The sequence below is a fragment of the Epinephelus moara genome, chromosome 16, assembly GCF_006386435.1.
Source record: "Epinephelus moara isolate mb chromosome 16, YSFRI_EMoa_1.0, whole genome shotgun sequence".
Lineage (NCBI taxonomy): Eukaryota > Metazoa > Chordata > Actinopteri > Perciformes > Serranidae > Epinephelus > Epinephelus moara.
The window spans coordinates 47,581,448-47,600,468 of NC_065521.1; the positions used below are offsets into that span (position 1 = coordinate 47,581,448).

A 19,021-nucleotide genomic window follows, 5' to 3' on the forward strand; every position below is an offset into this window, starting at 1 on the left:
TGTTTAATGTGTGTTTAATGTGTTTAATGTGTGTTTAATGTGTTTAATGTGTGTTTAATTTGTTTAATGTGTGTTTAGTGTGTTTAATGTGTGTTTAATTTGTTTAATGTGTGTTTAGTGTGTTTAATGTGTGTTTAATTTGTTTAATGTGTGTTTAATGTGTGTTTAATTTGTTTAATGTGTGTTTTGAATCAACTCAACTTTACAGCACATCGAAGAAACCCCACCAATGACTAGTATTTTGGAGGTGTAACTGCAGAGTGACACAGACACACCACTGCACAAGTATAAATGCTCACAATGACGTAGGCCACGTGCGTAGGCTACGGTGTAGGGTCTGCCGCACAACTATAAATCCTCCTTTCGAGGGAAAATCCAAAAGCCTTCTCCAAAGCCGCCCCTCCCCCCTGGAACTTTCTCCTTGAACACATTTGGGACTGTACCGACCTCTTTCGGCTCAAATCACTCATCAAAGCTCATCTTTTCAACAGCTTTTAATGTGTAATCAAAGTTGTGTGTATTTTAGTGTAGTGTATTCCATTTTATGATCAGTTCTAACTAACATAAAGTGTCTTTGAGTACTATGAAAAGCACTTTATAAATAAAATAAATATATTACATTCTGTAATTATCTCTCTATATAGTAGGTTTAATTGTTAGTGGCGGAGTCCGCCATTCCCCTACTGGATTCAAATGATCTTACTACACACAGAAAACAGTGATCCAAGTTTAATGTTTGAAGTTTCACCTCACTGATATCACCTCACTGATATCAGTATCACTGTTTACTGTTCACTCTCCTACAGCTGCTGTATCAGAGCTGGGTTAAGCTACTGCTAATGCTAACACAACAATTCCTCCTGCCGCTGCTCCAGATTAAACAAAGTCAAACACAGGGTGGCTTTTAATGTGAAGCAGTCACAGGAAACTCAGTTTTAGCTCTGATATAAGTCAGGCGGCAGTCGCTCCTGACACAATGGAAAAATGCAGATTATTGACTCAGTTCTTAAAAAAACAAAACAATGGGGAGTTTGTTTTGCACTGTAGCTGCTCGAGGAGTGTTTGCTGAGGTATTAAACCAGACATGCCAAAGTGTCCTGGAACTGAAATAATAACATGGCAGATTTATAGAGAGCAGCTTTAAAAGCCCACAGGTGTTAAATTGTAACAGGCAGAGTTCAAATCAAGCATTGTGTAAGGAAACAACATCTGATAAATGATACAATGAACTTTAACATGATTACATGTGCAGTGCTTCTATGCTTACAGGAACAAGACCACAACCTCTACCTCTACCTGAGAAACCAGGAAACAATTTCAAACAAGAGAGGACACGTCGACAGTCTGGGTTGAAGGTGTCAATAACAGAGTGAAGAAACTGTTGGTGTGTCGTCCACACTCTCAGAAATATCACCCTAGAAAAAACTTCAATAAGCTTCATGTAATATGTGTTTTCTAATGTGGTGGAAGGAGTTTTTAGTCACAGTAGAAACAACAAAGATATGATGGGTTATAGTGTGATCTGCAGTGCCTGACACTGACACCAACGTCTGGCTCCTTGAACGCAGTCACTGACGTCATGACCTTTCCTTCTCTTAAGCCCAATTTCTATCAAACACTTTCAGTACAGTACCTTTGGAACCAAAAGTAACCCTTCAGACATGGTACCTAGACCCTAATGTTTGCACCAAAAATAGTACTCTTAAATGTGGGCGGGGTTGTTGTCACTCACAGTGAGGAAATACTCGCTGTTGTCACAGAAAAAAAGTGTACCTAACTGTACCATACTGCTCGGTGGAAACGAGGCTTTATATTTTCCTTGGTTTTAAGGAAATAACATAAATAGTACATTTCTGCTTTCTTAATTTTTGAACGGCTGTGTACATGCATGTCGATTCTGTGTGAGTGATTGCGTCTTGATAGTTTTTGGACTCACGTCTGCAGGAGCGAAGGCACAGCGGTCCCCCAGACTGGCTGCCAGCGCCGGTCCATCAGAAGAGGGCAGGTCCAGGATCACAGCGGATGCTCCGTTCTGGACCAGACGCTCCACAGTGGCTCGGCCCAAACCGGACGCGCCACCCGTCACCAGGCCGACCATACCCTGCTCAACACATGGACATGGACAGGGAGGGAGGAGGGCGGTGCAGGATATATGAAACACGGGAAAATTTAAAGTGAGAAAAAGACAGGGACAAATCACGTGACCGATAAAGAGGGGTGAAAGAAGAGATCAGAACTGCTGTGATTAATTTAAACTGCACTGCAGAGACGTCACTTCATTCAGGAGCAGGAGAATATTCTTACACGTGATCATTTTTAGTAGAACTGAAATGACAGCGCATTCACGTGGTGTCAGAATAATCGGAAAAATAACTTTTCAACTGAGAAAATTCTCATCAACGCCCCCTCAAGTCGCAATAACTGCTCAGAAAGTTGGCAAAAATTTTGCAACACACACTTTGACGTCATATACGCAGAAACATGGGGGATGAAAGAAGATTTCGGTCGATGGTAAGTGACTTTTTATCAAGTCACGTACTGCATATCAATTTTTAGCTCAGAGGCCGGAGCAGTAAAACCACTGCATACTAACCTATAAATAACAACCCCTTCAAATATTTCTTTTCTTATGCTTTTTTTGGTGTAAAGAAGAAGAAGGTTCTGAAAATGATTATCTATTTACAAAACAAATGATGAACATCCCGCAATATCCTCAGAAAAATATGTGCAACAGCATGTCTCAGTTTTACCAAGTTCAGTCAGTCTACTACTCACTTTCATTACATGTGCATCTTTTTCATAACTTTTCACTTTCCAGTTTATTTATTTGCACAATAAAAACACAACAACAACTATAAAAAACAGAGACAAAACAATAGCATTAAGTGCCGGAGAGGTTGAAAACATATATATATCTATAAATGAATACGCAGGATTGAAATGTGTTAATGTTAAATCAATAATATGTTAAGTTTCTTAAACAGAGGGGCAGGTGGAGACAAGTAATTAGAAGAGGTGGCTAATCTGACAAATTTCTTCTGTGTAAGGAATATTTTTTGTAAGTTAGTAGGATATGTGCTTGCCCAAACAATATTACAATAACTAGGTATGGATAAATTAAACTATAATAAAGTATGTAAAGGGCATTCTGAGAGATCAAGCCACTCATTTTCCTGATGATACCAAGAGACTTCATTACTTTGTTATTGACAAATTTGATATGCTCATTCCAAGTCAACCTATCATCAGTTAAAACTCCTAAAAATTTAGTGGATGAAACCTGAATTATTTCATTCCCCCCAAATGAAATCTTGGCACTAGATTTACAATACTTTTTATTTTTACCTGTAAAAATCATAAAATTAGATTGTTCAATATTCAGTGGCTTCACTGATTAGTGAGTCAAAATGATTGTGAGTAAGAATCAAATTGGTATCATCAGCAAAAAGTATTGCAAGTATAGCGGAAGACACAGTCTGCAAATTATTTATGTATATAAGGAATAGTAACGGACCAAGTATGGAACCCTGAGGGACACCATATGATAATTGGGCTCTGGAAGACGCACTGAAGAGTTAAGGTCGTCCCCTGCCTTACAAACCATTTAATAATCTCAAGTTTGGTCAGTGCCTCTGCAGCAGGGTTCCACAAATACTATTTTAAGTCTGATACAGATTTCTTGCACCGAAGCTGCTTGTCGACAATATTTTGCACAATGATCAATATCTTTAAATATGACCACAATAAGTATTCATTGTTATTTCAGCGAGCTGTGTTAATAATAATAATAAATAAAAATAAACTGGAGCTTCTGTGCTTTGATTATCTGCTGTGAAACAACATGAGCCACATTAACTCTTCTCCTATTACTTATTCTGAGGTCATTTTGGTGAAAGTAATGCAAAAGTAGTGTAATCAGTAACCCATTACTTTCAAATGAAGGTAACTAGTATTATGTGATGTGTTACATTTTGAGGGTAACTTGCCCAATACTGAATGAATGTGTATGTTGTCATTTTAGTGCTGTAGATGTTTATGGTTGTGCTCATTTTAAAAACTCCTTCATGTCCTGTTGGGTAACAGAAGAAATGTTCACGTAAAGTAGAAGTAACTTGAATCTGAAAGGCTGTAAAGAATAAAATGTAAGTGACAGAGTCCGTTATTTTGGAGCTTCAGGAGAACAAAAGCCTTTAAAAATGTAAGCTGTTGTCTCAAATGTCCGTGTAACCGTGAGACCAAAGACCTAAGCAAAGGTTAGCAGACACACTGCTGAGGGCGCTGCTGTGGACTCACTGATCCCAGCACGTTAAGCTACACGATCAAACTTTAGCTACGAGGAAAACAAACTAACCGGAAAAGAAAACACGCACATAAATCACGTGACACGAGTATTTAAAGTCTAACGCGTCATATTCTCTCAGATTAATTCATGTGAGTGGTGCAGAGTGTAGCGAGCAGAGATTCATCCGTTTCTTTCCTCACCTTGACACACCGAATGTTCGCCATGTTGGTTTTTAGTGTGTTTGACACACAGAGGATGTCTTCTTCTTCTTGAGTTTTATTTTTGACGGTCGGTAAACCGCGAGAGCTTTACCGCCACCTAGTGGTGAGGAGTGAGTGCAGCAGGACTTAAAAAAAAAAAATAATAATAAAAACAAAATAAAATAAACATAAATTAAAGGGAAAATAATTAAAATTAAATGTAATAAAATACAAATAAAATAACAATACATTTATAATGTTCATCAGCCTATTAATTTATATTTAGCCTTTTTACTGTTTATTACATTGCCCTGTTTTTTTGTCTCGACCTATTTTAAAATCCTGTGATTTTTACTGTTAGCTTATCATATTGTTCTTCTTTTTTGTTTTTATAAACATTTACTTATTTTAGTTGCTCTATGTTTATAACTTTGCTTTGAGGTTTGTTTTTTTCTGATGTGTCCTGTTTGTACTTTCCCCTTTACTGTTGTATTGCTGCTAATTTCCTTGCTGCAGGAAAAGATAATCTTATCTTATCTTAAAATAGAATTAAAATGTAATTACTTTACATAGAATAAAATCAAATACAAATAAGATAACAATACAAATAAAACAGAGTAAAAATGTAATTAAATTACGCAAAATAAAGTAAAATATAAAAAAAACCACAATACAAATAAAATAAAATTGTAATTAAAATACATAGAACAAAATAAAATACAAATAAAATCGCAATACAAATATAACATAAAATGTAATTATGTAGAATAAAATAAAATACAAATAGCATAACAATAAAAATGAAATACCATAAAAATGTAATTAACCTATATGGAATAAAATACAAATAAAATAATGCAAAAATACAATTTAAAATCTAATTTAATAAAAGTGTAAAATATAATAGCAATAGCAAAAAACAATAAAATAAATATATAAAAAAACTGAATGATTTAATCAAAAAATAAAACAGAATAAGCATTAATTCAAATTGTATAGAATAAAATACAATAATATATATATATATATATATATATATATATATAATAAAATAAAGTGATTTAAATTAAACACAATAATAATAATTAATATTAAAGAACCAAGAGCACGGAACTATTATATCCTCTCAATTAGACGTGTCTCTAGTCTCTTCTCTCAGCTTCAATAAATCAAGATATAATCTAAAATCTTCCTGTCTATAAAAGTCACACTCCCTGTAGCCTATTGTGTTTGACTGTTTAAAATAATGTGCAGTTTTACCTAATAACTCCTGATCTGGATATCCTAATAATTAGATTTATTGCCAAGTAAGTTTTCATAGAGAAAGAATTTGTGTTGGTATTTTTGGTACATAGTGGCTGCGATCAAGACAACAAGAGAAAAGAAAGTAGACTGCATGTAGAGTTACATTTCTCTTTAGAGGGGAATGACCTGTTTCATCTCTACTCCTCTCCGGTCAAAGCGTGGGTGATGCAAGGAGGGAAATAATGCATGCCCCGCCCACTTCTGTCTGATTTGACCAATCAGTGAGCGCCTCAGGCAACGCCCCCTCCGGGTACAGACTGATTTACAGAATAAATATGAGTGTTGTCCAATCACAGCAGCCCTGCAGCTCCAAGGTCAGCTCAGGCAACCAACTGATGCTTCAGCAGACTCCACTTCACAAGGATTTAACAACTGCTGATTTTATATCCTGTATATATTTTACCCAACCTGCTCCATCATTGCACTCTGAGGTTTTTCATTTGGCTCAGGCTACAAATCCCAAAATAAAGTCCCACTATGATATATATAAAAGCACATACACATTTACTGTTATTAGAGAGATCATTTATTTTACAGTAAATGCAAAAATACAGCATCTAAACATATCCGGTCTTCTGACATTTCACAGTGACAGAAAACTGCATTTCAGCTACTTCCAAGGTGAATTAAGGAGGAAAATTAAAAGTACAGCCACACAAAATATTTTTTTCAAAGCTGCATGACAGAAATCTGTTTTTAAGGGTAAATGACAAAAATTCTGTTGTTTCCCCGATGTGAAGATTTACTGCTTTTCTCCGTTCTATAATCACCGTAAACTAAATGTTTTAGGTTTTAGATTATTGGTTTCATAAACCGACATAATCATGAAAATAATCGGCGTATTAATGTGGTTAGTCACAGCTGTAATTTAGTTTAATATCACAGAGGACAGAGCGGCACATACACACATTGGAGTAGGCCTGGGCCTGTCATTTTGTTCCTTTACAACATAATAAACAAGTAATCTGTAAATATCAAAAATAATTTCAGCTCTAATTTAAAAACATATTAAACACTTTCCACAGAGGGAAAGGATGTACATGTCTGCACACCCTGCAGAAGCTGGGACACAGTGCAATATGCTGCCACATTGTGGAAGGCAGTAAGTTGTATAGTTGTATCTCCAAAATAGGGGCAGCAATATCCCACACCCCACAACAACACAACTTACTACCTCACCACAGCACAGCCACAGACACAAGCGCCCTGACACACCGTGAAAACATTTCCTGTGGGTTGGTTGCAGAAGCAGGAGGGCAGACGTCGACTTGTTCCACCTTGCTGTAAGTCTGAATCTTAATTTTACAACTGAGCGATGATGCCAAATTCACGAGACAGACGTCGTCTTCTGACCGGTGTCTGATCTGTCTAAAACATGGGACACACCAGGATGACAGCAAACAGCAATATAACCAGTGAAAGGAATCCAACGTTCACGGTGTAATTTTGGAGCACTGTTGGTCACCAATGGCAACAGAGGCTTTAGTCACCGTGGCAACTGAACACAAGATGTGGATGGGCCGGGGGTCTCCGACAAGTCGGTGATGGTTTAGGTTGCCGTGAGAAAGACAGTAGGCTGTATAGTTATCTCCCAGATCTGGTGTGATCCTAAAACTATACAAACTACTACCTCATCCCACAGCTCCTTTTCTTTTTGCTTCTCTGGAGTCCAAGTCATCAAATAAATAAACAAGTTCCTGTTATTAAATTATATGTACACTGTACAATACTGTACCTCGCTACACTAGATTACATTTGATATCCTGTTACCCTGCGGTCATAAATACAAGATTAGGGACACTCCAGCAAAATGACAACAGACCAGGGGCCGCTAATAAACACACATTACTCATATCACAATACAACATACAATGAATGAAGTGCCTGTTTAAAACCTTTCTGTATTTGCTGCTGTCACTTTGCTAAGAGGCAAATCCAGTCTCAGCAGCCCCGCACAGATCAGGTGCACACAGGGGTGTTTCAAGGATTTAAGGACATTAGGGGCTCGGCCTGGACCTCTACTCAGGGGTCCAGGGGATCCTGCTCTGGTACTTTGTTAATAAACAAGCCCTAGTTCGATAGTTTGCTCTTTGGCACATTATATATATTCAAAGTGCAAAAACATTCAGTGTAAATCAACTTATTTTCATTGTGATTTAGAAAATGGTCGGCAGGCCATTAGGCACACTATCACGGGCCAGATTTGGTCCACAGGCCACAAGTTAAGCATCAATCTTATACTAGATTATATATTATTACTACTGCTATTACACTGCACTTTATATCCTAAAATACTATACAGGGATAACAGCTGGCTTTGACCAGGGGGCAATTTGGCAAAATGGCAGGAGGCCAGAGGACGGTTAACAAACAATAATATTTATCAGAATATAAAGTAAATTATTTGCCTGTTTTCAACCCTTACTGTACGCTGGTGTGTTTAAAGCTCTATTTTGGTGCTTTTTTATGCACCTGGGCTCCTTATTTACATTCAAAGTACAAAAAATGAATTAATTTATATTCATCTCGATTTAGAAAATGGTTGGCACCCTTTTACAGGCCAGATTAGGACCACGTACTATATCCTACTATATTATGTTAGTGTTATATTGTCTGACCACACATCATACACTGTATTATATTTTGCCATTTCAACACATACAACACTAAATATCATTACTTAACTACAGTATGTATCATAGTGTTTATGCTACACTCACCACTACTCATCATATCCTGTCACTGTACCTTGCAACTTAATCTTTAATTGCTCCTGTACAGCTCAATTTTTCTTACATACTACCTTTTATTTCATATTTTACTTGACTGCTATCTGCACTGTTTTCTGCCTTTGTGCTGCTGCAACAGTTGAATTCCCCCTCTGGATATAAATGAAGGCTGTTCTCATCTTGTCTTGCTAATTCCTGGTGAAACACATCTACCAAGGACACGAGTGAAGGAATAAGATGTGAGAAACAGAAGAGGTGACCAATCTTCACAAAATGATGTAGCCTACTTCTCAGGAGGCTCCCTGTCCTTGAGGAGGGTCTCCAGTGCCAGGCGGGTACCTGGGGAACAAGGAAAACATGCTATAAAAAGGAGCAGGACATGACGGACTGGCCTCACCACCAACGCACATCAAACAGCAGCAGTCACTGAGCGACCGCTAACATTTTCTGCTGGTAGCTTGTATCCTACATCAGGTGAGGCTAACAGGCTAACCTGGACACCACCTCAGCCTCTCAAGCTAGTTAGCTTTAGCTGCTAAGTAAATTAGCCTGTGTAGACGTTACGATGACTCGTATTAAATGAGTGAGAGCGAGGCTGCAGGGTAGTTAGTTTAGCTTTTAACTGCAGCACCAGCCTTGGAAGTCAGCTAGCCAGCTAGCTAGCCACACAGTGTTAACATGCTAGCTGACAGCTAGCTGGAATTGGCGGTTCTCGACCTCTCAGTCCGCCTGCTGTCACATCCCCTTCGGCCCCGCACGTCCTCGCGGGCCCCGCGGCTGTCGGCGGTTGGTCCGCATCAGTGACGGTCGGTGATGTGAAGCTCGAGGCGGACGGTACCCGTTCACGGTGTCGACCTTTTCTCAGCACAAGTATCGCAGCAGCAGCAGCGAGATGTTTCGATGCCTCGCTTCACCACGCCAAAAATCACGTGACCAACCCCCCAAACGAGGCCTCGTGACGTCACGCTCGTGTCTGAGAGGTGTCGCGCTTCATGTTGTTAAAAAGACATCTGCAGAGTTGTCAGTGATCTTCATAAAAAAAAAACAGAAAAGAAGATAAAAAATTATAATAATTTTTTAAAAATTTATTTACTTTTATCTGTCAGACTTAAATAACATTTATTTATTTATTTTTATTTATTTTTTATTTTTTATCATTATTATTATTTTATGTTGGCAATTTATTCTATTCATAAATCTGTTGTTTCCCTGGAGGATGTTGAGCAATTTGTGAAACTAAAATCTGTTGTTTCCCTGGAGGATGTTGAGCAATTTGTGAAACTACTTTCTGTTTCTGAATGTTTTACAATATTTTTGTCTTTTGTGACATTGCTGCTCCTGGCTCTTTTGTTATTGTTCCATATGTAAATATCTCCTGTACACTGAATTTATTATTATCATTATTATTATTATTATTATTATTATTATTATCTATTGTTTTGTTTAATCAAATTAAAACACACACACACACATACACACACACAAATAAATTAACAGATCTTAAATGTACAAACCATGATAAGCATAACTGTCCCCCTTGTTGTTGTTTATTTGCACATACAATTTTCACTTTGCACTAAATATGTTCACTTTAATCTCTTGCTCACTTTTTATCCACTGCTCATTATTATTCTTATTATTATTATGTATTGCTGTCTCTTGTATTTTTTGCATTTTTTTTGCATGCCTAGTTTTTTAAGTTTTTAAATTTTGAAATCTTTAATCTGGCTCTTTCCCCTTGACTTCTGTGACACTGGAATTTTTCAATTGTGGTTGAAATTTCTTTTATTAACGGGATAAACCCCTTGAGATGCGACATCTCGTTTGTGAGGGGGTCCCACGGGTCAATCCAAAACACTAGACGAGAAATAGTAATAAAATAAAACTCGACAAAGACAACCATTAACAACCTTAATCTCAACATAAAATAAATAACAAAAGAAAGAAAAAGATAAGATAGATCAGTCTAAAATAATTTTAACATAATCATAGTAAAAATAAGAGAGAGAAAAACAGAATAGAATTTGGGAGTGACAGTGCATTAAATTATGAATGAATTGTGGGATCAATTAAGGTGTATTTTATCTTATCTTATCTTATCTTATCTTACAACTGAAGAACATATATATCTATTCAACACATTCTTTATCTGTATTATTTACAAAGTATGTACTTTAATTTATTTTCTTAACTGTTGTTTAATTTCTAATATTAGATTTTTATTTAATAATAATAATAATTATTATTATTATTTTTACTAATCTGGCACATAAGTATTTATATGTTCAACCTGCCTTGTTGTTGTAAATTTGTTGTTCAATAAAGAAAATAAAAGAAACGAAAATAATAAAAACGTTGAAAGTTTTCAAAAACATAATAAAAACAAGACAAACGTGTTTTTACAGTACATATTATAATGATGTTGGCAATATTCTTTTATTCTCAAATATAAATTTAGCATTTTTTTGGTTGTTGTTTTTTCCTGGAGAATGTTGAGCAATATGTGAAACTACTTTCTAATATCACTGACAGAAAGGCTGACTAGACAATTAATATCCTTATGTTTATAATATTTTGTTCTAGTGTGACATATCCCTGGCTTATTTGCTATTGTTCTACATGTAAATATGTCCTGTATACTGAAGTTATTTTTGTTTATTTAAATTATCTAAGTATATAGTTAATATGAATATTAAATCTGCAACAACAACAAAAAAAACAGCTTAAAGGCCTGAGACTGTAGCCTACAAATAAACTAATAGAGCTTGACTGTACTTAACTTTAATTACAAGTGAAGACAATTGAAGACAATTTTTTTTTTTACCACTCTTGCACATAGGGATGTATATATTTATTATATTGTTTGTTAAAAAGAAAAAGCGGGATGTTCTTATCCATCTGTCTCAGTATTTAAAAACAAAGCTGTTTAAAAGTGATTGTTTTCTCAATAATGATATTTAATATTTACCACACAGACTCCCAAAAAGGCAGTCCAAGGCACTTTACGTATGAGTATTCACACACAAATAAAAAACAAACAGCAGGCAGTCTACAAATAAAAGTAAAAAGTTAAAGCTACATAAATACACACAGACAAAGTGGTCTGCTTTTATTGTTCAAGCTTAAATGAACAAAATAATAATAAAAGCAGTAAAATCAGGTCTGTAACTGTTTCATCATGAGCTCAGATTTAATGCATACACACAAATGCACTACCGAGGTTTGACCAGCAGATGTCGCCATTTACAATCAAATGTTTGTAAAACTGTGAACCCTTTTTTAAACATCTCTATTTTCCTTCATCTCTGAGTCATAGAGTGTTTTCACCCCCTAAACGCGTCGTCTGTGAAGCTGACTTTACCTCCAGCCTTTATGTCATCATTGATGTCCGTCCCTCATCCACCAGACATCTTTACCAGCGGAGCGGGATTTGTGGTTCCTGCCGGGTATGCCTAAAGCAACGCGAGATTTACGGTGTGTGTGGTGGTGGCGCGCGCGCACAGAACGAGACTTGAAATGCAAACAGCCCCTCAACCACACACAGCAAATCTGTGTTTAAACCTGGTATTCTGAAAGATTTCAAATGCAGGTTTTTACTTATTATGAAGCATTTTCTATTAAATTAAAGTATTAAAAGTAAATTCTCTTACTTCTGAATTTGCTGAATTTCCCTTTGGGATGAATAAAGTTCTTTCTAAGTATTCAAATATATTCTTAAGCTAAACAAATTCTTTGAAAACGAATGAATGAGATGGACACAAGTTCACAGTGATCTTGACTTTTGGCAGCAAAATCTAAAAAGTTCAAGTCCAAGTGGATGTTTTTGCCAAATTTAATTAAATTCCCTCAAGGTGTTCCTTAGATATCACTTTCATGATAATGAATTGGACGCAAGGTCAGAGTATCCTTCATCTTTGACCACCAAAATAGTTTGTGCCAAATTTGAAAAATTCCCCGAAGGTGTTCTTGACAAATTGTGTTCATAAGAATGAGATGGACCTGGTCACAGTGACCTTGAACTATGACCACTAAAGATAACCAGTATACCCTTGAGTCCAAGAGGACGTTTGTGCTGTATTTGAAGAAATTCCCTTGAGGTGTTCCTGAGATATAGCATTTATTACGATGAGACTGACCAGGTCACAGTGACCTTGACCTTCAACCACAACAACCTAACCAGTTTATCCTTGAGTCTAAGTGGATGTTTGTGCCAAATTTTAAGATATCACATTTACGAGAATGGGACAGACACAAGTTCACAGTGATCTTGACTTTTGACCACCAAAATCTAAAAACTTCATGTGCAAGTGGATGTTTTTGCCAAATTTAAATAAATTCCCTAAAGGTGTTCCAGAGTTATTACTTTCATGAGAATAAAATCCTTAGTATCCTTGATCTTTGACCACCAAAATATTAACATTTCAAGTCAAAGTTGACATTTGTGCCAAATTTTAAAAATTCCCTTAAGGTGACATATTGTGTTCCCAAGAATGAAATGGACCTGGTCACAGTAACCTTGACCTATGACTTTTGACCACTAAAGATAACCAGTATACCCTTGAGTCCAAGAGGACGTTTGTGCCGAATTTGAAGAAATTCCTTTCATGACAAATAGCATGACAATGAGACAGACAAGGTCACAGTGACCTTGATTTTTGACCACCAAAATCTAAGTTCATCCAAGTGGATGTTTGTGCCTAATTTGAGGAAATTTCCTTAAGGTTTTTTTTAAAATATCATGTTTACAAGAATAAGATGGACACAAGTTCTCAGTGATCTTTGCTTTTGACCACCAAAATCTTAAAAGCTCAAGTCCAAGTTGATGTTTTTGCCAATTATTATGCTTTCATGAGAGTAAATTGGACGTAAGGTCAGAGTATCCTTGATCTTTGACCACCAAAATATTATCATTTCAAGTCCAAGTGGATGTTTGTGCGAAATTTTAAGAAATTCCCTAAGGGTGTTCTTGATGTATCAAGTTTACAAGAATAAGATGGACACAAGTTCACTGTGAACTTGACTTTTGACCACCAAAATTTTAAAAGCTCAAGTCCAACTGGATGTTTGTGCCAAATTTAAAGACATTCACAAAAGGTGTTCTTAGGATATGGCGTTCACAAGAATGGGATGGATGGACGGATGGACATAAGTGTGTACGAATGGGTTATAACCCAATGGAGGCATACAAAATCAAGACAGTGGACGCAATAAATACTTTTTTTACTAAAAGAATAAATTTTATTTCAGCACTGTAAGTCATTTCCCAACCAGTACAAACATGACTGCCATCTTTGTCTCTTTCTGAACCATTCCTCCCCTCCCTCTGTGAGATCAGACCACCAACAGCCAGACAAATTTAACAAAAAAAAAAAAAAAAAAAAAGCTTTCTTTTTTTCTCATCTTTCCACAACAGTCCGGTGCTTCCATAATGCTAACAATGATGACAAATTATACCAACCATAATTATAACAGCAATAATGATGATAATATTTCTATAACAATAATATTATGGGTAAGTTTTCACCCTTTTTCGCTGCACAGGTAGTTTCGGGTGGCCCTGGGTACTGAAGTACATGCATCGGTACACTTGTGGCTGCGGGCACGATTGACCAACATGACAAGAAATAGCCCATAATGATCAACTTGAGCCCCTTACTGGGACCTGACCATTGGAGGGGGGGGGAGGGGGGGGGGAGTATACTGGAGCTTGGGGGGCTGTTGAGGGGGGGAGTGGCAGTGTAGAGAGAGACAGACAGAATAGGGACCTTTATTCAAACTGGACAAAATGCTGCGAGAATCCTGCAAATAGATCATAACAGGTACGACAAGACTGATGACTCCTTTCCACATTCTGTATGACAGACAATAATACTGTTTGACTTCTACAATACAACATAGTACATTTCTATTCTGGGACTTTTGGTTCTCTTTAACATTGTCGAGCTCTTCAGAGGCGCTCCCATTTGCGCAGGCAGTGAGGCAGGACGCTTTTATCGGCTGGACAACTCATCTTTTCATCATCAGTCACAGAGGAGGTGAATTTTCCTCACAAACACTTCAGCTGAGGTTTAGAAACTGGAGATATATTGTAAAATTATTTTTTATGGATTATTAAAGAAAGCTCAAGGTCATGGATTGTAATTTGCTGATGAGGCCACGGAGTATTTTCTCAGTTAAACTACTCAAAGTTTGGACTATAAAAAAGTGACGCCTTCAAATCACTTGTTTCAATATTTAAGAATTATAGTTCACTGTCACATAACTTCAAGAAATCAAGGCTGCAGATAACAATCACACTGCTTTCACATGGAATCAGAGACGACATACGGCATACCAGATGTCATTTAAGTGGACGAGAGCAGGACAGTAAAATTACGTGAAGCCGGCAGAAAATACCGGCAATGGTAACGGTGGATGTATGGAGGCAAATAAGAGACATAAGTGGGCTATTTGAATTTCAACAACCACTGAATATTGAATATAGAAATTTAAACCTCACTGAATTCATAGCATTGAAATATTTACCTTTGAAAACCACGTCTCTTAAATCTATTTGATCTGAATTAATCTCTTAGAAATTCAAACATGAAATTTTTGAATGAAATGACCAATAAAGAAATTTTATATAAATTGGTAAATTCAGAACTAATAAATTAAAATACACAGTTTTCAAAGTAAAACATTTCAGTGCTATTAATTTAGTGATGTTTAAATTTAAACAGTAAGTTTCCAGTTGCTTATAAAATTCAGACATTTTTGCCTCTTATTTGCTTCCATATCGACGGCACTGACATTAAAAGTTAAATATTCTAACATTTTGCCGGACGTGGATCCTTCACACAAGGCAACAACACGGGCGACTGCTGGATATTACAAGAAAGGAACATAAAAATAATAAAAACAAACTGATCTTATTTAATATATTTTATTCCGTTCTTTGTAAACAATTAAGCATCACCATCGCAACATACCGTCACGTGTTTTATTTTACGTCCTGCCATTCAGTCTACTTGTTTTCACGCCTGATTCCAAGTGAACACATTGTCACTATTAATTAATCAGACTTCTTAATTAATCGTTTCATCTGAAAAATGTCAGAAAATAGAGAAAAATGATTGTTTCATTCAACCAGAAATCCAACGATAATACTCATATTTCATACAATGTTTGGAATTTTTACTTGAAAAATGACTCAAATTAGTGATTGGTTATCAGATTTGTTGCTGATCTGTTGTAATCTCTGATTAATCAACTAATCGTTGCAGTTCTAAAGAAAAGCAGCCAACTGAAAACCTGGAACCTGGTCAGTGGTTCTCAACCAGCAGTCCTTGTGGGAGCTCCAGTTTATTTTCACTATTTAATTCACTTTAAAATTGAGCCCGATATGACACAGACTCATGAGAGACTGTTCTGAATCATGGCTAATAATCAAAATCTTATCACATGAGGGTCTATGACCTGATGTGTATCGATTTAAGGGTCCTTCACATGAAACAGGTTGAGAAACCACTGAGTTAGAGCTTAGCTTGTTTCCTTAAAAAAAGCTTTAGTTGGACATTAATCCATTAATTTCTAATCCTTTACAAATTTCATCCCCATAAAGCTGAAGTATTTCTTGCTTGCACGATGACATGTAATCTCAGGTTTGTGTTTGGAGGAGAATTCAGCCACTTTCAGCAGCCTCCGTGCCCACGTACATAAAGAGACTCAGTACAGCAGTAAGTTGCTATTTCAGTCTGAGTCTGGGAAGTTAAAGGCAAGTTTGAGAGAGCACAATAATTATATGTTAAAAAAAAAAAAAAAAAAAATGCAAAAGAGGGCGCTAAAACCCCAGCGTGACTGAAAGCGGGTGTTCCTGTGTATTAGTGTCGATCTGAGCGCGTGCAGTGGCTCACACAGCCTGAATTCAGTCAATGAAGAAGTGACACTCACTGTCCACACAAACACACTTCCTTCCTTCCTTCCTTCTTTCCCTGTCTGTCTGCATCTCCACGACAACCACAGTGTTACAAAAACAAAAACACCGGTACCTCACAGACTTGTCAGGTAAATCACACGTGCTGTAATGTCATTATATATATAATCATCAGAAAACTTGTTACTCGGGGGCAAACCGTCGATGGCGGGTGGGGGTTGGGGGGGACTATAGGGGGCTTTATAGGGATTAGAGGGGGATGCTAGGTGTACTTTGGTTCTCAGGTGTTTACAAGAGATGTTTCGCTGCTTTGTGCAAGGGCGCAGAGTTCAGCTTAGATTGATAATGAGTCGACCACGAAATCGTTATCAGGGATATTATGAGAATCGTAACATAGTGCAGACGACAATTTTCGAAAAACGGGCAATATTTACTTACGTACATAATAAACGGTGGTCTAAAGATGCCATATAAAATACAGGTAAGGAAAATCGCAATCATTACAGTTCAAATCTCTAGGTTGGCTAAGCGTATTTCAGTACTAACTGAAGCAATGGTAGAAGGATTAGATTAGAAGATGTAATAACATTAAAAATAGTAAGAAAAAACACATTTGCACAATTGAATAAAACCGTTTTTTTTTTCTGATTTTTTTTTCCAGACTCTGGCTAGATACATACAGAAACTGATTATCAACGTTAATATAACCTTTACTGTTAGTTGGGTTGATTAAGGGGCGGGGCAGCCCAAAGAGAAAAAGAGAAAAAAAACGGCCAATAGAAACGGTCCTAAGGGGCTAACAGGAGAGGCAGAGAGGGCGGTGAGAGGAGTGAAAGAGAGAACTGAAACACAGGAAGTGACGGGAGGGTTTAAACTCTGTGTGAAATATGTACGTGTGTACTATGTGTGTGACTGCTTTTAATGGGAATCAGTGGGAGTGGTGTGTGTGTGTGTGAGTGAGTGTGTGAGAGTGGATGTATGTACTCTATGGGGAAGACTAAAGGGCAGAGAGAAGAAGAAGTGATTTGGGGGAAGGAGTAAGGGCGAGAGAAAGTGTCATAGCAGGGTGGGGGGGGGCGGGGTTAGGATAACAAGCATAAAAATCACTGATCAAATATCTATCGAACTAAAACAGACAAGGACGAGAGAGGGACACTACAATCGAACTAAAACAGACAAGGACGAGAGAGGGACACTACATCATGTATTGTGTTGACTTTTTTTTTTTCCATACTAGCTACTGTGTAACTCAGGGTTTAACATCTATGTATCTGTGTGTGTGTGTGTGTGTGTGTGTGTGTGTGTGTGTATAGATGGTTGTTTCTGACACCTCTAACATGTATTCTTAATCCGTCCATGCAAACTTGTTGAAAATGTGGGATTTTATTTTATTCTTTTCCAGAGTCAGTAGAATGTGTTACCAAAATGATCTCTGATGAACTGACGACCACTCCACTGGGAACTGAAACTGCACAAAATCACTTCAGCACAAAAGCAGAGAGAATGCTGCTGGTAACAAATGCAACTGAATAACTGTTTGTCATGTGTGTGCGTGCGTGTGTGTGTGTGTCCTGTTTGTTTGTATGTGTATGTATGCATGTGTGTGTAACTGTTATCTGGCGAGCGAATCGAGAGAGGGCATCGTATACCAGATCACACTCTGGCTCGCCGCAGAAAAGCCATCTTCTAACAATGTACTGTTGCGATACACATATTTGTACTAATGTCAAAAGTTGAAAGCAGTTAAGTATATGACTCCTAGTAATTCTAGACTTAGTATTTCGGCCAGTGGAGCTATATTCTCTAGCCTAGTCTTGGTGTCTGTGTATTACAGTCCTGTGTTAAGCCCGACGCTGGTACCTACTCTTAACCTATAAACACCGACAGCACTTGTGTGCTTGTTCCCTACCAATAACAAGTCCGAACCTCTGATTTGGTGTTGGTGTAAGAGACGGCGGCGTGGCCCAGCCCCTGTGATGATGAGCGTAGGCCTACACTCACGGCTGGGTCTACTGTCATGGTTGAGTTCATAACTGAGGGGATGTCTGACGCGACTACATTAACACTTACATATATAGTCAGGGTTTTTTCCTTCAAAACGGCATTTCATAAGAGCTTTGTTCCATGTCAATTCTGTGGCACACGATAGAGCACAAGTCATCAACATAGTAAGAAAATAAGGTGCTTCTTTGTTGACTTGCCTTTTTCTTTTTAACATAGCGAGCTCATCCTCTCTTAGTAAGTTTATAGAGATAACAATGTTCATGGCCAGCATCTCTCAGGCAGTATCTGTCGGTCTACTGCTTTTACATTTGCAGTTGTGCTACCAGCTATTGGTAAGTTGTATTTCCGTAGTCAGATGAAACCTACTATGGGGGACACATCTCATTCTCTACAAACATAAGTGCTCTAATAAAACATTATCTTAGAAGTCTCAGATTGTGAGCGGCACACTCGGGTCCGCCATGAGGCCTCCCTCTCTCCTGTCATGTGATCCGACCCATAAAGCCTCCGCCGTGTTCGGCCGAGGCCCTTCAGGGCAGGGAAGTGCTTCCTGCTGGTCTAAAGTGACACACCAGAGCTGCGCGGG

General features: G+C 37.4%; 1 protein-coding gene across 1 annotated transcript in view; it reads right to left on the reverse strand.

Moving 5' to 3' along the window:
* hsd17b10 (hydroxysteroid (17-beta) dehydrogenase 10) overlaps positions 1-4,602 on the reverse strand; it is a 10,680-nt gene extending 6,078 nt beyond the window's left edge. Inside the window, exons 1-2 of the mRNA XM_050064505.1 lie at positions 4,483-4,602; positions 1,937-2,101 (exon numbers count right to left, since the gene is read on the reverse strand). Coding sequence (XP_049920462.1) covers positions 1,937-2,101; positions 4,483-4,506 — 189 coding nt within the window. The 5' untranslated portion in view covers positions 4,507-4,602. The remainder of the gene's footprint in view (positions 1-1,936; positions 2,102-4,482) is intronic.
* Between the last annotated feature and the right edge of the window lie 14,419 nt (positions 4,603-19,021).